The following is a 23,201-nucleotide window of genomic DNA, read 5'->3' as shown; positions in this document are numbered from 1 at the left end:
GTTTATTATATATTATTGCTATTAGTAATACTATTTTACTTGTTTCTACAATTTGTCACGTGCATAACGATATACGAAAATTGTTTGTATTTTACGATAATTTTAAAGAGAAAAATCGATAATTTTTCTCTCTGAGATTGGCAACTCTGTTGTGGACCTACGTTAGTTAGAACACTATTGCGCCCAGGTCCACAATTTTCTCAATTATGCACTAATATTAGAGTCAATCAATTTCTTCTGAAATGTCAGTTAAAGTAAATAAAAAATTACGGATGGAATAGCAAAAGTTTAATTCATTAATTATATTTAAATTGCGAAATTGTGAAAATAATACACTAAAAGTTTGTCAGATACACAGATAAATCAAACAAGTAATACGTCATTATTGTATAATATTTGATTTATTAAGATAATTATTATTTATAATACCGTAAATATTGTTGTTCGAAGATGACAGAATGGCGGAATCAACACTACATGATAATGAAAAGAAAGGAATATCAGTGAACGATGTACAAAGTATTGAAGGCAAATTTAGTTACATTAAGGAACTAAGCTTAAGAGTTGAAAGTACATAATTGATATTCTTAACAAAAATACAACAGTATTACACATATTAAAATTTTTTTTTGTAATAGAAATGCATTTTATATTGTATAATTGGAGTTACACAATTCTCAGGAAATTACCAGGTAAGCACTAAAACACGAAATTCGAACCAGTTGTTTGGATAGCCCATCGAAACTTCAGACGCTGGGTTTTATTGTAAATTTTCTCAATGGGTACATTGTGCTGTTTACACCTGTAAAATAAATAAATAAATAAATAAATAAAATAAAATAGAAAAATTAATGATAATGAAACCTGAATTTCTGTTCTGTTCAAGAAGAGATTTATAACCACACCTATTTTAAACATGTATGCACATTCCATATGAATTTAAGTTAAACCGGAAGAAAAAAAGCTGTGTTTAAAACAGCACATTTTGTTGCACCCTATATACATTTATAACAGGTACAGCGCACAGATGACGAGAAGAACCCTAAAACAGAAGTAGCGGAGAAAGGTCAACGACACGATCAAGTCCATTTTCGGTTTTTGAGGTGTGGTCTATACTTAGATGTCGTTTGCTACTCCGGGTAAAGTTATATGTGTGCTATTTCGTGGTGTCATTTGAAACCTCCGTGCGAAAAGTGTGCGAGCCCATACCTACGTCACACTACTTCTCCTAGGGTTCTTCTCGTCATCTGTCAGCTGTAGAAGACAAAACGTAAGCCTACTTTGAGCTTTCAAACATCATGAATGATAGAGTACGTTTAGGTTAACGCATAAAGCTCTTAAAATAGTGAAATGATTGCCAATTATTGCCCAAGTATTACCTTAACTCTCGCTGTACCAAAAAGATCAAATGGCAAGTACCTTCACCCAAAAACTGTCATGATTATACTAATTTGTTTGATGTCGTCGTTAAAATTTTCTCATCTTATGCAAAAATGTTGGTATGCAAAGATTCAACAATATATCATAATCCATTCTATACTTGGGAAATTGTTACGCATTGTTAGGTTGTAGAATCTGTTTTCCTCTACACTGAGAAAAAAAAACGTATGTAGCGTAAGTAACAACGTATGTTACATGTGTAAATCCTATAGTTTTTGGACTTAACGTACATTAAACGTATGACTGAAAAAGTACATCTTATACATATTTTCCGTATAAGTGTTCTGAATAAACGTACTTTCCGTACGAACGAAGAAGCTGTATATAGGTGGTCAGGATCTCACATAGAGATTGACGTATGTAACATATAGCTGGCGTATCTTAACAAACGTATACATATGTAATGTACGGAAGACTGTTAGATGTCAAGCATCCTGCAACGACATGGTGGAACATCTACGCGGGAAAGATGGCAGTGTGTATGTAGCATATGGATAATGTATGCTCCCTACTGATTTACGTAGTAAACATATGGATCCCGTATATTTTCACAATATACCGCTGTCCGGATAACTGATTTCTCTCAGTATATACCTTCGAAACTAAACAAGATACTTAAACGAAATAAAGCTCAGGTTAAATAGAAACACTTTCTCTGTATCATGGTCTTGAAGTCCACCCTTTATAGTGAACGAGAACTGAGTAATTCAGGGCAATACAAAACATTTCAATTGCTTTTACTTAAAATGGCGGATCTTATTTCTACATTGCATTCATGTATTCCATGTATTTCCTGATATTTCTACGTTGGTGGATCATATTTGCCATCACTAGGAACAAGTACAACACTGTATTTTTTTTTTTTTTAAGAAAATTTATTGTAACTCAAGAATCAATTACATTGAATTGGTTAGGCTTTTGGCACAAAGAAAGGAAGTTACTAGAACAATGAGTTGGCTATAAAATTTGCAAATAGCTTATTACGTACATCCTTTGCTAATTTGGAGTATTCTTTTTGTAAATACTGTACATAGAAGGCTCCCCCTGCTTCTAAGTTGGAATTAAAAATATATTTGACGGTCGTTCCTATATACCAATTGACACTATGTTGTTTACTAACGGGATAAAAACGATAATCAGGTCTTAAAACTATGCTAATATTTATATTGCGTTCCGAACTACGAGTAAGAATGGCTAAAAAGTGACGTACCTGAGACCAGATTTTTGTGGATTCCAGACATGTCGTGATTCTATGAATCAACGTATCTATATTGTTACATCTATTGCAAAGAGCATCAGGACTAAAACCATATTTGTTTCTCTTTTCTTTAGTATCAATAACATTATGGACAATCATAAACCAGATAGATTTGCTGGCAACACACAAGGTCAAGTCATTGATATTGGCCCAAATATTGGACCAATTACACAAGTACTCATCTAACACAATTTTAGGTGGGACATATAATCTAGTCATTTTAAAAACATACAGCTGTTTACTACTTAAAGTTTTAAAATCAAAAAGCTGAGACAGATATATATAATCACACAAAACAGTTTCCAAGTACTTACAGCTTTGAGAGAGGTCAGCCATATACAGGGGTAGACTCCTCTCCGTTCGTGCTAATACGTAAGTGAGCAGTTGTTGTGTTACACTATTCGCTTCGTCTGTGTACAAGGTCATTGAGCGAGTAACATACAAACTTGCAGCTTTTTCTTGCACATTGAACAGACCGATGCCACCTTGTGAATGTAAACAGCACATTACATCATATTTAACACGAAAGACCTGATGTTTCCATAGAAACCAACCACATAAACTTTGAATTTGTTTTCCTATGAGTTGAGGCATAGGTAATACATTTGCCAAATACCAGATTTTGCTTAAGAGATAAACATTTATAAATTTAGCTCTAGAATATAAACATAGATTTCTGGATTGATTTACATAACCTGAATGACGCAGTGTGTTTACAATATTCGTATAGTTATGATCAATAGTGTGCATTATGTTTGAATAAAAAGTAATTCCTAAAATTTTGATACTGTCTGCCTGAGGGACGGTATCTATATCATTAAAATCAATACTATTGTTTATGTTTAACATATGCGATTTACAAACATTTAATCTAGCCCCAGATGCTACCTCATATTCACGAACACATTCCATCATGAGAGAATAATCTAGTTTAGAAGCTCACAAAAACTGTTACATCATCTGCATAACTAGCCACTTTTATAGCAGGGGTAATAATATTTAGACCAGTTAGGCGGTCATTCATAGCATATAACAGGGGAGCAAGGCTAATAGCAAAACTCAACATTGAAAGGGGATCATCTTGTCTTATTGAACGTTTGATGGGAATGTTGTTGGATAGGTGACCGTTAACATTTAACTTCGTATGAGCATCTTTATAAAAATATTTCATCCATGTAACAAATTGTTCATTAAAACCGAATTTTCTGAAAACAGACCATAAGTACGAGTGTTCAATATTATCAAAGGCGTTTTTAAAATCTAAATTTATCAGAGCCGCTTTAAGAGCGCAATCATTACAAATAGTAATACTATCTCTAATAGTTAATAAAAGGTGATAGATAGTTTTCTGTTTAACAGCCACATATTGCAAATTTTGTAATAACTTATCCATGTAGTCCTGTAGTCTGTTTTTAATACATCTACTAAAAATTTTGATATCTGTATTAAGAAGGGATATAGGTCTATAATGGCTAACATTAGATGGTTGAACAGTTTTAGGGATAAAGACCGTGACTGCTGGATTAGGGCGCTTGATAGTCTCTGAAGCAAAGAACCATTCATTTACAATCAATGTTAGTGTATCGCCCATTATATCCCAAAATTTAACATATAAACGGCCAGAGATAGAGTCGGGCCCAGGAGATTTTCCTTTTTTTGCAGCATTTACAGCTCTTTGTACTTCATTTTTAGTAAACGGAGCACATAAAATTTGATTGTCTTCATCATTTAGCACTGCAGGCACACTGTCAAGTAATTTATTTTCGCAGCCGGTAGCAGCAGCGACCCCAAATAACTGGTAGTAATAATCATACAGGGTGTTACGAATATTGTCCTGAGTAGTTTGAATGGAGCCTTGAGCATCTGTGAGTGACGTGAATAGTTTCCTCCGTCCACGTTTGGCTTCTGTTAACACATGTGTAAGAGAGCATTGTTCTTCTTCCGGAAACCCTGGAACTTTACTACGTAACCTAATCCCTTCCATTTTCTGTTTATGGAATTGTAATAATTTGGCTTTGTATTTACGTACAGAGATAAGGGCCGAGCGATTTGTCATCGCTTCAGTTTGTGCCTCTAATAGACATTTATAATAGAAATTATAAAGTTTTCGCTTATCAGCATAAATTTCAGAGGAATACCAAATACAAAAGCTTCGGATTTTGTCCTTACAGTATTGATTCCACCACTCAATATATGTTTTAAACCACTTCTTTTGTTTAAGCCAATAAGCCCACTTTTTAGAAAAGAGCTGACAAAATGACTCATCATTGAGCAGACTTTCATTCATGTGATAATATCCCCGTCCCCGAGCAATCTTCTGGTCATTAATTTTAATTTCCATTATTAAACAGAGATGATCAGTAAAACACGTGGGATATCGGTATACAGAAACAACCTGGGATTTGAAGTTATCATTTACATAAATCCTGTCTATCCTTGAGCTCGAAGTTTTTGTAATAAATGTGTCCCCCCTTAAATCTGGGTGTTTGAAGTCCCACACATCTACCAAAGACAAATTCTTTACCAATTCATTTAAGGTAGGGCAATAATGGTAAGTTGGTTCTGTTGTGTGAGTTATACTTGAATTATGATCTCCGCCAAAGATAACATTATTTGGGCCACTAAAAAACGGCGCTACTTCATTTGCATAAAAATTATTCCGTTCTTTTCTATTATGGCTTCCACTGGGCGCATAAACATTGATTAGAGTTATATCATTAACCTGACCTTTGATAATTCGACCATTAGGATGTAATTCTACATTTGTAAGCGGGAGGCCTTCTTTAACCAAAATTGCAGTACCAAGGCTATTATATGTACAATTATTATATACATTATATGATGGATGTACGTTTACAATCTTTGGACCAACTTCTTGGAGAAAAGCTACATCTATTTCAGATTTAAGTAGAAAGTCATTGAGAGCTTCAAGTTTGACTGGCGATTGTATTCCGTTGATATTTATAGTTGCTAGTTTTAAGATAGTACACATAAATATTGTTATAGGAAGTTGTCTAATGTTAGCAACACACTTCATAATACCACACCACTATTTGGCTGCAAGCACTGTGTTTCTGAATGTTTAGGTAGGAGTAGAAACTGTTGGTGACTCACCTGAAGAAGGAACTGCGGTATCAGGTAGATATTCCGTACTCACTAATTTAACTACAGACGACCGGGTGATCCTAGGTGATACTTCTAAGGGTCCTTGATCCGTCTTCTTAGGTTGTTTTACTTGAGCTATAGCCGTTCCTGCTTTCTTCCGTTTCTTGTCTTGGGAGGCTTCCTGGGAATTCCGGGCATCAGATCCTTTTTTCCCACTAGGACAACTCACAGGGGGGAAAGGACGATCTTTTTCCTGGGACTGAACTGGACAAATGGGACTTACAGAGGAAACTTCCGATACACTATAGATGCACTCGAGCTTCTGATCACCATCAACAACACTAGTGGAGGAGGAATCACTGTCTATCAAAAGCGTCTTTCTATCTTGTTCAGTGACAACTTGATGTTCCCGTGGAAAATCTGACTCAGCCAGTGAAGAAGTACCATGTAAAGCTGGAGGGGCTGCAGATGAGGTCCTGTCCTGACTATCACTAATATCCTTGGGAGAGACGTTTTCCTTAATTGCTCCGGAACATGGTCGGCTAGGAACACTGTCTTTTGGCACTATCGGAGTAGTGTTTAGAGAACGGCCCTGTATCACAGGGGTAGTAAGCTCAGTCATTAACTTTGGAAAGTCAACATCTGACGTTAAAGTAGGCAAATTAGCAGGTTTAACCACATTAATTTCTTGGGTTGGCGAAACCCGAGAGCGTTCCTTATCACTTTCAGTATGTTCCAGGGTTGTTGTTGAAACAAAGGCCCGTTTTTGACGCTGAAAACATTGATCTTGTAAATGATCTCTAGATTGGCAGTAATAACAAGTACGGTCCTGACCGAAATAAGTTACTAGGAACTTCTGGTTACGAATATCCAGGAAGGACGGTATAGGTTTAAACAAATACATAGTCACGATCTTTCGTCCAGATCTAACTTTATAAATATGAGTATCGTCATAAATTTCGTCTTTTATACTTTTACATTCTCCATAGATAGACAAGGCACGCGTGACATCAGTATCACTATATTCCGTGGGAATAGCATGTATTCGCACATAGGTTAAAGGTCGATCAGCTAATTCTAAAGTCACGGGGTATGTTCCACTATCATCTTGAAATTTAACACTATCACCATGATCTCTTAATAATTTGTCACACAACAAGTCAGACAATAACTTAATATACACACATTTACGATAAATATCCAACTCAATACTCAGTATTTGTTCTTCCTTTAACTTAAACGTAGTTTGAATAAACTCATGGATTTTTATTGTGGACGGACGGTTAGGAATCGCACGAAATCCTAATTTTAATGTATTGACACGTTTGATAGACATTTTATAATTCTAAATAAACTCACTAGTCACCACTAAACTGAAATATATTGTAAGCAAGTCAGCGTAAATTCCAAGCAAACACAAAGTACACTGGGCGCATTCAATGCCTCTCGCACGATACGACACTGGACGGACGACCAGCGAAAGACGTGTTACCTCTTGGGCAGCTAACACGCGAGTCTATACTGTATGGTTAACAGTAACCATGCTGAGTTAAACAAACTAGATTCTAAATCAAAAGTATCTCTACAAGACCTTCATTAATTTTGTTTTAAATAGGCTAGTAGGTTTCATGTTTTCCCTAGCATTGTTTGACAGCAGGGGTAAACGCAAAATGATAAATAAATGATGTTATGATTGTTTAAAATGATAAAGAGGTAAACGCGATATGGATACTGTATATAGTCTCTGCAGAGACGTGAACTAATATAACAAATAATTCATTAAAGAAGAGGTGTAATCAATTTGAAAAATGAACATTTCTCTCAAGAGGAAGAAACTGAAGAGAATAATTCCGAAGTCGTTTTACAAACTAGTCACATTGCAAGAGTTGTGGAATATTTAAAAAAAAAAAAAAAAAAAGAAAAGAAAGAAAGAAAGAAAGAAAGAAAAAAGAAAAGAAAAAAAGAAAAACCTTGAACAATATACTTTCTCAAATCGTGTACTGGAATTAGTTGAAAGTTTGTTCGGTATCAGAAAAAAACAATTGAAAATATGTGGACGGAGAGCAAGTTGGAAAAGAAAAAACAAACTCTCCCCAATGACTTTTTCATAAAGTCTTGATGTTTTATTGTGTTACAACAGACGGCAAACTATTTCAAGTGGGTAACCTGTAATTCCTATCAGTTGTTACAAATTGGTTTGAGTGTTTGTGTGTGTGTGAGGAAATATCAAGTGTAAATTTAACTGCTATTTCTCTACTACTGCATAGTGAAGGGTACATAGGGTCCTTGCTTAGATATCAGATCGCGCCAAGTCTTTATAGTGGGCAACACTATGTATGTGGATTTTTACTTGGTTCTTATGTTTCCATCCACTTTCTTCATTCTACTATTTCGATCTGCGACTTACAGTAAAAAAATGTGTAGTGAGGGAGGGACAGCTGAGCAAATCTGTCTTCATTGGGGGGGGGGGACGGGGGGACGGAAAAATTCGGCCCGTGACGGTCTCTAGTACATGACCGAGAAAGGGAGGATGAGGTTCGTTTTTTTTTTAATTTTTCATCATTTTTTTTTCAGTTTTGGCGGGTGTTCCTCCCCCCTTTGTGGTACATCCATAAAAATTGGTATGTGAAGCAATGAGATAGTCCCCTACATCATAGTAACCTGTATGTGTACTTGTTGTTTATAGAGGAAGAGGGGGTCAAATTTGGTTAATTTACATTTATTTTCGGGACGGTCCCATATAACACAAGATATATTTCACTGAAGTGGTCTAGAAGCATAATTCTTGTTCGTATACATGTGTGCAGCAAAAATGATTTGTATATGGACGTGGTACTAGTGGGGGAAGGGAGAGAATGTCTAATTCAATGAATGTTTTCTGTGCATACATATTTTTTTAAATATTTCCTACATAAAACGAATTCATTACGCAATGGCAGCAATGGCTACCATTTCTTACATTATTGTCACAAGTATGTGGCCTACATATTCATCATTTTGTAAGCGTAGGGTGGCTGCAAGGGTTGCCAGGGCCCCGCAAAGTCAATATTTTTATATTTTTAATGATTTTTTATGTCTGTTCTTTTTCTACGAATACGGCGGAAATTTCACGAATGTTACCTTATTGGAATTTGTGGTCTATAAGCTTTCCAATGGTGTATAACTCATGACTCTGTGATAATTAGGAGGGTCACCAGAGCCCCGAACGCGAGAGTCTACCATTTTGTTAAAATCCCTGGCGGGCGTCTCGAGTTAATTGTGTTGTTATGCCGTAGACATTATTATTAGCTACCCATGTTGCAGATAGAGATGTATCTTGAAAACTGTTTAGTTAAAATACGAGTATGTCATTTGCTCCTTGTAGGCTAGTCACTGCTCTTTTCTTAGTTGTATTGTATTTGTCAGAGCATTTCTTCTAGCTTATGATGTGAGAACTGTTCATTATTATGGAAATGATAGTGATCAAAAAATACCCAAGTTCTGAATTTGTGAATTTGGATCTTAAAATAGTGTATAGCATGTTTAACCTCCGTTATTCTTGGAAATTAAGAAATGTTCAAATTCTTCACTTGAATTTCTGTTGGTTTAGTTATACGCACACTGATGTGCAGAATTTCATTCAGTAATTGCTGTTATAATAAGAATATAACTCTGCTTGTAATTTACTCCATGCACAAATCCTGCGGAGGATGGGTTGTTTGTTAGAAAATTAAATTAACTTACTCAATCTGATATTTTAGTTGTTTTAAACATGTTCAACCACCATCGAAAAAAAAAAACACGTTTAAAACAATTTGTTTAAAACGTTTAAAACAAACTGAATAAAACAACAGCCCTCGTTTTAAACATGTTTTAAACACTTGTTTTAAAACATTTTGTTTTAAACTTATCAACCCTGGTTAGAAGAGTTATACTCAGCAAGGTTCTCAATTATCATAGATCTTGATATGGTCTAGCTCCGAAGACTATCATTAGATCTTAACAAAATTTATATAGGATTACTGGAAAATTATGTTCTATCAAACAAAAGAAAAATAATCAAATTTGATGCACCTATGCTCAAGTTATGTGTTACCATACCCATAACACACACACACACACACACACACACACATATATATATATATATATATATATATATATATATATATATATATATATATATATATATATATATATATATATATATATATATATATATACAGGGTGTTTCAAGACAACACCGACAACGTTTGGGAGGTGATTCCTGACACCAAGATAAGACAAAAAGTATAGACCATCCAGGGTGCACAAATGCTCCCTTTCGGAGTTATAGGCTGCCAAAAATATGTAAAAATGTACTTTGAAGGTCCATAGCTCCAAAACTGTGGGACCTACCGTAGTCGGGTCAAGACTTCACTTAGGAACTAATGTGTGCCCTATCCAAATATCCACGTTTAGGAATCCTGCGGTATTTCCGCAACAATTTTTATACAGGTAGTTTGAGAGTACTTTAAATTATATTCCCGTGGCAAAACTCCCTCTATAAAAATTGCTTCGTGAGTGCTTTAGGATTCTGAACTATGTATTTTTGGATAGGGCACATACTAGTTATTAAGTGAAGTATTGACCCGACTACGGTAGGTCCCATAGGTTTGGAGCTATGGACCTTCAAAGTTCATTTTTTCATATTTTCTGCAGCCTATAATTCTGAAAGGAAGCATTTGTGCACCCTGGATAGTTTATATTTTTTGTCTTATCTTTGTGTCAGGAATCACCTCCCAAACGTTGTCGGTGTTGTTTTGAAACACCTTGTACATGTATGTGTGTGTGTTTGTGTGAGTGTATGTGTGTGTGTGTGTGTGTGTGTGTGTGTGTGTGTGTGTGTGTGTGTGTGTGTGTGTGTGTGTGTGTGTGTGTGTGTGTGTGTGTGTGTTGTGGGTATGTTCATACATAACTTTAGCATAGGTGCATCAAATTTGATTATTCTTCTTTTGTTTGATAGAACATATTATTCCAGTAATCCAGATAAATTTTGTTAAGATCTAATGATAGTCTTCGGAACTAGACCATGAAACCTCTCAACGACACATTATTAATACCGTAATTAACCAACCTCATTGTATGCTTACGCAAAACTTTCACATAAAGAACCGACTTTGGTGACTTATTTGTTTGAGATAGTATGTTCTACCGTAGGTTTCCTATAAATTGCATTAAAATATAATGTTAGCCCCCAAAGTTACACTATGAAACTCTAACGGTGACAGTGTTAATACCGTAATTGAGTGCAGCTATGTTCTTGTATAATTTCGTAGACCGTTAGACTTGCAGTGGTTGTTTTAGAAGGTGGCTCTGGAGGAAAATCCTTCCCGGAGCAACTGACCATGCTCCACGTGGCGTGCACCAATCAGAGAAAATCTGAAATCACCACTGCTTAGACCAATTTAAGGAAATACATTTATTCGCACGTGTTTCGTAGGTCTTCTGATTTTATAGGAAGTTGCTATCCTACCTTTAGTTTTGGTTCGTACCTCAAGTACTACGGTAACGAAGAACTTAAAAATAAAACAAACTTTAAAGGGATTAATCGGCTTTCAAAAGCGTTAAAATAACAAAAATAATAGCTTTTAATTATATATATATATATATATATATATATATATATATATATATATATATATATATATATATATATATATATATATATATATATATCTTAACCGACTACAAAGAAGCCCTTAAAAGCACAAAGTAAAGCTCTAAAGGGGACAAAATAATCTTAAAAAGCACTAAAATGTAACTATTATATTAATAGAAAACTAGCTGAACCTGCGCTCTCTACACAGCGCATTATTCACATATGAGCATGAATCTCCTTGTCATTCCTCACATCTCTACATGACCCTTTACAGATACAAGTGAAAGACGTTTTGATAAAAAAATTTCAAGGAGTACCATAAAGGGGAGATTTTTTCAATTATTTTTTTCAATATCTCGCATCCTTTGCAAGATTGAACATACTCCCGGTTGGAGTTTCTAATTCATGTAATGGTCATAAATTAAACTGTAGATAGTACATGCCAAAACTAACAAAAAAGTCTTAGTAAACATGTGTGCGCAAACGCTTCGTAACGGAGATAGGGGCTGTCGAAAGTGTGGGAAAATGAAGTTTAGAGACGAATAACTCAAAAAGTATGAATCGGACAGAGGGCGGTCCAATGAATGACTATCGAAGTCAGACATGTGCTATACAGAAATGCATTGTTGATAACTCTGCAATGCGCGCGCAAGGGATTCCCCAAAGAAACGGAGGGATTCCCGGAAAATTGTCCAAGGAAAGGGGGCTCGAGATGAACATCGAGGACGAGTCTATCCACCAGTAATTCATACGTCGTGGTACCAGGTCGAAAGCTCGAAAAGATACAAAATGGCGCACAATGTTTACGTGCCGTGTGTGGTTGCATAACCAACAGGAAATGAGAGAGGCAATCGAAGAAAGGTGCTGGTGCATGTTCTGAACTATTTCAGAGCACATTCCTAAGACGAATGCAGGAAAACAAACGATGCGCGAAAATGAATGGAATGGCCTAAGGAACACTGGTAGAACATGCAAGCCAGCTGGAAATACTGAATTGGAGTTGCAACAGACGTTGACCTCACCTTGAGTGCATGATGTTATGGGTTCAAATCCGCTGAAGTCCCACTGAATGCAGTGGTTCTGATCTCAGATTTTCCAAATCATAGGTCCCGTCCTTCGAAGCTCCTAAGCTCGTTTAAAACAACAATAACTCAATCAATCGAGCGCCTGTAGGTTGTTCATTCTTTGGTTCATCCCTTGTACGTATACGTAAAGGAAAAAACTGTGCACGCAGTTCTGTCAATCAGCTGGTAAACCAGGAAATATGGAATGGAAGAACACTACATTGTTTCGATTACAGACGTGAATTGGAAACACGCTTGCCTTTCCACGTTTGTTTGTTATGTTGCCTGAAGGGTTCTGCTACAGGTCTACATGCTTTCGTCGTACCGGAGTAGTCGCTTGGGAGAATGATTCAGAGTGTAAGGGTTCGTTGTCTTCACTTGTCTTTCTCGCCTACAGTGAATGTAGTAGTTCTGTGTGTTGAAGAGGTGCCAAACGCGCGTGCCTTTACAGTGTTGTGGATGTACTTACTTCATCGTATTGCGGAAACACTGCAATAGTTTCAGTAGTGTTGTAAAGCCACGGGGATACTATTGTGCAGTGTTAATTAGTGCTATAAGTGTGTTGCTAAATTATTGTTTACCTTGCCATTGATACAATGTACAGTAATATTGAGTATGTTGACGCATTTTATGTACGGCAAAGCAAACGGGAATGCTATAGAGGCCGCTAAGTTATATCGCGAGACTTTCCCTACGAGACAGCAACCAGACCGAAGAACATTCATCAGAATACATCAGCGGCTACGAGAACATGGGAGCTTTACACATTGCTCCAGGCCGGGAAGGCCAAGGACAGTACGTATCCCTGAATTAAAGAACGTGTACTGCAGGCAATGGACGAAAACCCAGGAACGAGCACAGGACGTGTGGGACTTGCCGAACGTGTATCCAATGCTCTCGTATGGCACATTCTCCATGAACAGCAGTTGTACCCATAACATCTGCATCGTGTCCAACCTCTGCCCTCCCACAGACTTTCCGACGAGAATGCAGTTTTGTCAGTGGCTTTGCAGATAAATTACTGGCAATCCTCATTTCACTGATGACGTCCTATTTACTGATGAAACACAATTCACCCGGAATGGCATTGTTAATTTTCACAATTCTCATGTATGGGCCCCTAAGAATCCACATGCAATAGTGGAGCTACGACCTCAGCGTAGGTTTTCCTTAAATGTGTGGGTAGGACTCTTAGGTGATCAGCTCATAAGACCATTCTTTCTTCCTAATGTATTAACTGCACTCTCATATTTGGATTTTTTCTCCAACACGGTTTGCCGCTTCTACTCGAAAATATACCTCTCGATAGGCGTCAGCGACTGTGGTTTATGCATGATGGAGCGCCAGCACATCTCCTTAATCGTGTCAGAGAACATTTACATGCCCAATTCGGACGAAAGTGGATAGAACGTTTGGTTCCTATTGCTAGGCCACCGCGAACCCGGGACTTAAATCCTTTAGATTTCTTTCTCTGGGGCCATGTGAAATCGCAAGTTTATTTTACCCCTGTTGCAGCATTAGAAGACCTTCGAGAAATGGTGGAACAATGGTGCGGACATATTCAACAGGATGCCGACATGTTATCACGAGTACGTGGATCTTTGCAAAAACGGGTACGAGCATGCATTCGTATGAATGGACGACACTTCCAACATTTACTTTAATGATAGAGGTACGTTAATTTCTCATGCATCTCTTCTGTGGTTTACCTTATGATTAATGCTGTACACATTACCAACATGACGATTTCTGTTTGTTGATATGGAGAAACACATGTCAATCATTTTTTGCTTGTTGTAATACACTTACGCGTTAAACATGCGGAATGTTTCAGATTCGCCTTTCACATACTTGAATGTCGTCGTGCTTTTCCCATTGCAATCCAGTTTGCGGATATTCGTTACGTTAACTGCTCAGCACGTAATGCTTCATCAGTGCCTTGCATACCGTTTGATTTACCTAAGTGCTGCCACACTTGTACGTATGCATTAGTTGTCGGAATTCTTCCTGGAGCAATTTTGAACGTACATCACCACACTTAGATTACCTCTCTAATTTCCTGCTGGTTATGCAACCACACAAGGCACGTAAACGTTGTCCGCCATTTTGTATCTTTTCGAGCTTTCGACCTGGTACCACGACTTATGAATTACTGGTGGATAAACTTCCCTCGATGTTCATCTCGAGCCCCCTTTCCTTAGACAATTTTCCGGGAATCCCTCCGTTTCTTTGAGAAATCCCTTGCGCGCGCATTGCAGAGTTATCAACCATGCATTTCTGCATAGCGCATGTCTGACTTCGATAGTCATTCATTGGACCGCCCTCTGTCCGATTCATACTTTTTGAGTTATTCGTCTCTAAACTTCATTTTCCCACACTTTCGACAGCCCCTATCTCCGTTACGAAGCGTTTGCGGACACATGTTTACTAAGACTTTTTTGTTAGTTTTGGCATGTACTATCTACAGTTTAATTTATGACCATTACTTATTAAACACTCTGTATATGGAGTTTATTGTGCAAAACACTCCAAACAATAAACATTCATCTTAGCCTTCGTTCTTCATTGGAGAAATGGTTATCCTTCGTTCTTCATTATCATTTGGCCATGAAAGAAACGTCTGAGGCATATACAACCCCAGTATACAACTATGTTGTGTTGGAATGTATAACTCAAGGATATGATTCTTTACATTTTAGAAATTTCAATACTTCCAGTGTACCTCTAAAAATGTAATAAAAAAATAACAGCCACGTCTTTTAAACATTCAATTAAAGCCGTACAATCTACACAAAATTTGGAATCGACCAGCGGAAACGGCACGTTTCTAGCATTTCTAGTTTTCGAGATCTCACTATCGAAAGGATTGGAGACAAACATATAAACCTAGCATTTTAATATATGTTCAATTATAGCAAACCAAACCAACTATAACCAAACATAATATTATAGTTTCAATAGTAATTTTGTTAGGTATTAATTTATATGGCTTGGGACAGACTTCAAAACAATTTATTGGAACAATAGTAAAGTTTTAGTGTTTCTTAAAATTATTTAATCCTTTTAGTGCTTCTAAAATTATCTTGTAAATTTTAGCAATTTTTTGAAGTCGGTAATATTTCTTCTTTTTATAAAAGTTTTCGTTTCGAAAAAGCGTATAAAAAGTATAAAATTTACATACGAACTTCACGTTTTAATAAACATTATTATCAGAGTTGAGTATGGAGGAGGCATATTGAGGATCTAAACCAGTAAGTTTAAAAGCAGATGATGCTTTTCCGGGAGAAAATGCCTGATGAATTGAGAGGGTGGCATTCACCAAAGGAGGATAGTCTCAAAAATATATTTTGTTTCATATAAAAATAGTAATTTGTACAGCTACTGTGCTTCAGCATAATGCTTTCCAATTTTATGGAATCTCTTGAAGTTGGAAACATCAGATCTCTGAGTTGGATAGGTCAGGTGGCAATCTCAGTGCCCAACTGTTGGTAATGGTGTTTTAGTGGGCAACTGGCAAACTCCACATTAAGTGAGGCGCAGAAAAAGGGCAGTGTGCTGTATACTGAATAGACGGTGTAGATTATATTGTGCAAACATGACAACGGTTGCAAGTGTTTTGGGTACGTAGTGTGTAACATTTCGCAAGGTGATTGTGGCCTACAAAACTCATGGCAAAACAACGTCAGCAAAGAGGAACAGTGGTTGGAAAGAAGCCCTCAGTAACAAGTTCCGTCAAGCATTGGAGTGGATTGCACCTCAGAAACGATGTGCCACTACGGTGCAAGTGACCGAGGACCTCAGGCGGCACCTTCCACAGCCTATTCCGACAATTGGAGTCCGCTCCGAATTACATAACATGAACATACATGGTCGGGAGGCACGGACGACACACCTTATAGTAGTAGAACATAATGCTTCAGCGCAATGATGTCGATAACATACTAGATGGACTGCTGATTGCTGGAAATGTGGAATATAATCGGATGAGGCATTATTCACATTATTGCAAACCACTGGTCATGTTTATGTATGGCGAATGTCGAAAGAAGCTTACGGTACATGATCCTCACTGTTTCCGCACAACCATGAAATTTGGTAGCGGTTGTGGTTGCTGTGGATAGAAATATTCTTGTATTTAGTATTTGCTATGTCGACGCTTACCAGTCGCCTCAATGTTTGTATGTCGCAATTTTAGGGGACCATGTGCATCCTATGATTGAGAAATTGTTTCCAAGCACTGATTTCATATTCTAGGATAATGTGCTCATCCACATAGCTGGAGCCGTTGCAGCGTGGTTTGAGGAACACCGAGATGAATTATATAGCATAGTCCGGAAGTGGGCGTATCCTTAATTGGTGTTTTCTGATGGCAATGTTAATGGACATTCTTACCTGGAGATGCTTAATGAGTGGTTGATGCCTTAACTAGAAGAAAATGGTATCAAAGACACTGTTGTGATACAGCAGGATGGATCACCAGCGCAATTCGCGATTCACGTGCTCAATTATCTGAAACAGATTCCTGGCCGCTGGATTGGAAGAGGTTGTGCATCTTCACCAGCTCCCTTTGCCTGTCCTCCAAGAAGTCCCGATCTGACGACACCAGACAATGCTTTCTGGGGTTTCATAAAGCAACAAGTAAGAAACACTCGATATCACACAACGCAGGAATTACGAGCAGCTGTGGAACACGCTTTCACCCTCGTGACTCCGGAGTATCTCCGCAAAACATCTACGAGAAGTTGGCGCAGTATTCAGCTGTGTTACGACATAGATGGTGATCATATCAATGTTTGACTCTTAAGATTCTTAAGACTTCAAGGTAACTGTGTACAAATATTCCACCATAACTAACACTATACTGTTGAAACTAAAAGTACGCCTACTCCCTTGGCCCACCCAATTCCCGGACTTAAACATAACTAAACATCTGTGGCCAGCTTTGAAGACGAATCTGGCTGAATTTTCGTTCCATTCGGTTTCACAGAAGTTAGAAATGTACTGCACATAGAATTGTATAATATTCCACTTGCTATCATTCCCGACCTCTATAACTGCGTTCCGTATATCATCATAGCTATTCTGAGGGTGAAAAATGGTCCAATTTCATATTAATCTGTTTTTTTTTTTGGGGGGGGGAGAGTAATTCCACTAAATTGATAAATACATATGTAGTTGACTTGATGAGTTCAATTAGATGCACACAGTTAAGATTAGACTTCCACTGGGCACTTTTTCGTTATTGATTCGCAATAAAAGTAAGTATCAAGATACTAAAATAGACTATTTGAAATTATGGACGCTTCAAAGATAGTTACAACAACCTTGGGTTCAAAACATCAATTAGTTGAATTTGAGGCAACCGATTCGCCATAGCTAGGGCCGTCGCGTAGGCGGGGCGACCGAGGCGCCAAGACCAGAGGGGCCCCGGGACGACAAATCAACAAAATTCCAGTTATGATCTTTACACTATATGTTTTGGAACAACGTATCGTTAACATCGCCTGCAGAACAAACATTAACAAACTGTACATTTTAATTTTGAACATAAATTATAATTGTAGGATTGAATTGAAGCAAATACTCACAAATAATTACAAACGTCACCTGAAAAGATTACTTTAGTATTCCAACGCTCTGATAAATTTACTGAAAAATTTGTGTGTTAATCGCAAGGAAAGAAAAGTTGATTCTGTTGGTTTCTTAGCGAAAGTCAAAAAATTACAGTTTTCTTTTTATCGCTTACACATGGGGCTTTAACATTTGTATCGTTATTTGCGTATTCTATGCTATTATTATGTTGATGTGTATAAAGTTTAAAATAAACAAGAATACCACACGATTTCAATAATTCAAAACCATGTTTTCATTATCTTTCGTGAGTTAACTACAAAAGCTATTATCTTTTTTAAAAATGACAGAATAGCAACTTCTTTTATCTTACATTCCATATTTAAATGTAAAAGTACAGAAAAAAAATCTGGTTGTTTTCCATAGCTCACTGGGTGGGGTGGGAGTGGGGGCGCCTGGGAATTTTAGTCCCTGGCGCTTACAACCCACGCGACGGCCCTTTATAGGCTTCAGTGAATCCTTATGAACAGCACATCGCTTACTCCTTATGTTATTATATCATGTTCTTTTAAAAAAAAAATAAATAAAAATAAAAATCATCTATCGTCTTGTCAGCCAAACACAGAGCTTATCAAACACTTTAATAGACAGCCGTACTACTATAAATAATCTTAACTCTTAATTAAGTATTAATTTGGGGCCGCGGTGGCTCAGTGGTAGAGCGTTCACCTCTGATGCTTAGGGTCCCGGGTTCGATCCCAGCCCCCGCCAAGTGAACTTTGTGGTGGACAAACACCGTGTGCGTGGGTTTTCTCGGGGTTCTCCCGTTTCCTCCCACTTTCTTCATTCCACCATTTCATTCATTACTCATCATCGCCGTCTCCTTTAGCCTAACCGGCATAACCGTGGGACGTAAAACTCAAAGATTTCATTTTATTTTTAAGTATTAATTATCACTAACCAGGCTACAGTAATACGTGGATCTAAATAATTCATCTTGGAAGTAGCTAACGCAATGTTCTTATTCTCCTCCTTCACCAGTACTTGATTCTCCAGCCTTGATAACTGTTCTTGCAGCTTCCCTACTATTCTTAGCTTTCTTTCCAATACACTGAAAAATGTAGGAGAAAAGTCAGAATATATACATTTTTTACATTACAATGACAACGAATCGCAACATTATCATGCTAACATTATGTAGAAAAGAAAGTAATAAGGAATTATCAAATTATCGTGTGGGATTATGTATATGACGGGTGTTTCCCATAAAACAAGCAGTGCTTATATCACAAACCACTGGAGATACAAGGATGAATGAGGAAAATTAAAAAAAGAGATAAAATGTCAAAAGCCGCATCGAATGAAGCATTCTGTTTTTCTTGTGAAGTCAACTGCCTTTGGCCCTCGAGGTCCCCGAAAATTTTAAATAGTGGATGTGTTACCTGATACATCATTTAAAACAACCATGAAGAAGCAAACTATAGGAATAATTAATACTTCTGACCAGAATATACACACTTACTTATTAAAACTAAAATACATGTACCGGTTTCGACAACTTAACGTTATCTTCTTTAGACATGAAGATAACGTTAAATTCTCGAACCCGTTACACTGTACTTTAGTTCTAATAAATAAGTGTATATACTTTGACTATACTGTCAGAAATTTTAATTATTCCTTTAGTGTGTTTTAGAGTCGTGATGGATAGCGTTACAAGCAAACTATTTTGTAAGAAAAAGTTGTTCATGGGGGATACTGTTTACGAAATTGATACAATTAACTGTGAGTTTTTTCGTGGTCCAATGTATGTAAATTACAACCGACTGGAGATAAAAGAAAATACAACAAAAAATCAGATGACAAAATGTCAGAGAGTGCAGCTGAAGAAGCCATCTTGTTGCTTCACAGGGTCCTCTATCATGGGGCACTCAGAAGTCATTCGAAAATTTTAAACAGAAAGTTTCCCCCGAAAAAAATCGTTTTCTACAGAAGTTGTTTTGTTAAAAATTATCTTGACAATTATGTATCACATGCTAGGCTATACCTCACCACATTTTCAGTTGACCACCAGGACTCACGATAGAAGCCTGTTGGGCAAGCAGAATGCTCCATTCAATGCAACTTCTGACAATTTCTTATCGCACTTTGTGTTACATTATTTTATTTTCAGTCTTCCAGCCGTCTCTCATTTATAAGCACTGCGCGTTTTATATGAAACATCCGATACGTCGGACTTACTGTTAATTTTAAAATACTGTTATATACAGAGTGTCTAGGGAGGAAGGGGCAATATTTTGAGAAATGATAGTATGGGTGATTCTAAGTAAAATGATTCATATGAACATTGGTTCTAATCTCAATGGTTTGAAAGCTACAGGTTTTAAACAATTTTTGACTTTATGTTGCGTATTGTTCATCCTGTAATTATTATACATAGCGAATTTAAAAGGTGATGGAATGACCTTTAAAATGGTATGCAACATGTGGCAGTGGTGTTTTTGGAAAAAGGGTTTTTCAGGGAAAGTTAGGGTTATATAAGGGAATTGAATGGCAACATTTATTCCCAAATTTCCCTCAATAGCTTCCCTTCCAAAGAAACCACTGTAACATGTTGCATACCTTTGGAAAGGCAATTTCATCACTTTTCAAATCCGCTGTGTCTCACCAATGTAGAATAAATACAGGGTGAGTAATAAAAAAATCAAAAATGGTTCAGAACCTGTAGCTCTCAAACCATTGAGATTAGGACCCACCATGTTCATATGAACTTTTTTTTTTTTTGCTTAGAATCGCCCATACTAACATTTTCCGAAGTATCCCCCTTCCTCCTGGGACACCCTGTATGTTATTGTATATTAAAAGAAGTGTAGAAACCTTTTAAGTTTTTCTTTATCTGTAATGTGGTGACCTAGAGTCGGTGTAAATATGAGCGTGCGTAATGCTATCAGGTAGTCAAAAAAAGTAATGGGTCTTTTGCACTTCAGATGACGGTAGTGTCTCAAATTTTATTGTATATCAGTCACAGGTGATCGGAAGTGTCATTCAACAGCTGACAGTTGAAAATAATAAGTACTAAAAAGTGTTGGAATCCCCATATCAGACATACGGAATTGTATCGTAAAGATGACTGAACCTCTCGTAAAACTACATTACAATTTACGTTTTTACAGTCGTGGCTTGTGACTAAATACACCATGACTCGCACACCTTAAAATGAAATAATTTTCTACTGCTCGATCCTCTGGTATTTTGTATGACAGCCACACACACAAATAAATAAATAAAAGTTTTGTGCATTGGACCGCAGGGTATGGATTCGATGTATTTGTTGCGTAGAATCCAAAATTCAAAACCCCAGCAGGAAGATCGATGGTGGCAACATTTTGTTATGGGAGAAAAACTTGAACGATTTTAGATAGGGAGGATACACGTAACACAGCTATGCAAAAAAAAAAAAAAAAAAAAAAAAAAAAAAAATCTGTGCAGTGGACCCCAGGTTATAAATTTGATGTATTTTGTTACACAGAATCCAGATTTCGAAACCGGAAGGCGCGATATATTTTGTTACACAGGAAACAAATTTCGAAACCCTAGGACGATTGACCGACAAATAGCATAATAAAGGAGTTATACTGTTTTGAAACCTCCATGTGACATGTCCCCCCCACAATTTATCTTGATACGACCTTTAACTCTTAAACTAACAAAAACAAAACGCTGAAACTTCGTACCATGCAAATGTTGACAGAGGGATATTGTTCGACATAGTCTCCAATACAACCAGATTAACAGTGTTTCCAACCAAACATAAAGTTGTATTTTCTCAAATGGCACTACGTCAAGTTATTACAAATATCAAATCTACGTACTAAACGAACTTACAACTTGTGGGCAGTGTTGCAAACTAAAGATGCTACAGTGTCGCAAACATCGAACAACAGAGTTTTAAAAGGCTTCTACAATAGTACGGGGAGCGACTGAAAAGTATTTAGCATTGAGGAAACTATAAGAAGTACAGATTTGGTAATACTAACTATTATAGTCACCGCGACGACTCGTGAAGTCTGGGCTCTACAACAATCATAGAACTGCTTTGCCTCACGTGTGATGAATCGGAAGAATTCGGTACGATTCGTGGAGCCGCCTCCCGAACGCACACTTCAGAAAAAACGATACGGGAAAAGTGCATCAACAACGTTGCCAAACTTAGAAGGCATGGCGAACGAGCGACAAAAAGACAACACTTGAACAACGATAACAGGAACACTAACAATAATTCAAATTAATTGATAACAATAATAACAAAAATATACAACAATAATAATCATAAAACGAAACTTAGCGACAATCCGACAACATTGTGCCCTCGGGAGCAGCTGTCCATACAGCGCGTGAGACATCACTGACAAATTTTCATGGATGGAGTAGACGACTGGGACACGTTCTCGCATTTTATTGGATACTGAAATTGGTAGATCTAGGTCAAGCTTCACGACTCCGTGCGACCACTATAGATTAAAAGTTACAAGAGCATATCAAGATAAATGATCCATCCTATATATATGAGCGGCTGGGGCGAACATAATGGTAAGCGCCACTTCCGGTGAAATTGAGTAATTACGTGATGGAATGGGTTGCGATTGAACCACAGAACAGTATGTAGGGAGTTTTATTTCGAAAATATACCTTCAGATGGCAGGGAAAGCTTGTTTGATTACGTGTTATTGTATTGAATTATATGGCAATGGTCAACCTTCTCTTGCATAACTTGAACTATAAAAACAAATCATTGAAACAAGTAACGTTTATTTTAAAATATCATAATAATAAAATACTAACTAAATATATTGGCTTCATCAGACACTATATCTATTCTCTTTATATTCTTTTCCAATTTATTCAAAAGATAGAAAAATGTGACACTCGATTATATTCACACCGGAGCCACTCTGATATGTATATATTTTTTTTTTTTTTTTTTTTTTTAGCTTTGTTGAAATACGTACTAGGGTCACGAACTCATCAAAGTGAAGGGAGACTGGTGTGTAATATGTAAACCTTCACAGTCGGATGCTTCGATAGAGAGTTCACATATTTGAATATATACAATTATTAAGCTATGTGCAATTTAGGAATAGAA

At 36.9% G+C, this 23,201-nt stretch overlaps 1 protein-coding gene across 2 annotated transcripts in view; it reads right to left on the bottom strand.

Annotated features, from left to right (window-relative positions):
- Positions 1 to 396: 396 nt before the first annotated feature.
- The window catches only part of LOC145675508 (DNA topoisomerase 1-like), a 103,410-nt gene continuing 80,605 nt past the window's right edge, over positions 397 to 23,201 (bottom strand). Inside the window, exons 11-12 of one of the 2 annotated variants that reach the window (XM_081745960.1) lie at positions 19,020 to 19,169; positions 401 to 802 (exon numbers count right to left, since the gene is read on the bottom strand). In XM_081745960.1, the coding sequence (XP_081602086.1) occupies positions 700 to 802; positions 19,020 to 19,169 (253 nt within the window). In that variant the 3' untranslated portion in view covers positions 401 to 699. Of the gene's footprint in view, positions 803 to 19,019; positions 19,170 to 23,201 lie in introns of both variants that reach the window. The other variant, XM_081745961.1, reaches the window with a different exon arrangement.

This window comes from Thermobia domestica, chromosome 18 (genome assembly GCF_964235325.1).
Source record: "Thermobia domestica chromosome 18, izTheDome1.hap1.1, whole genome shotgun sequence".
NCBI lineage: Eukaryota > Metazoa > Arthropoda > Insecta > Zygentoma > Lepismatidae > Thermobia > Thermobia domestica.
Note: the sequence above shows the minus strand (reverse complement) of the source record. Positions and strands in the feature narration are given on the sequence as shown.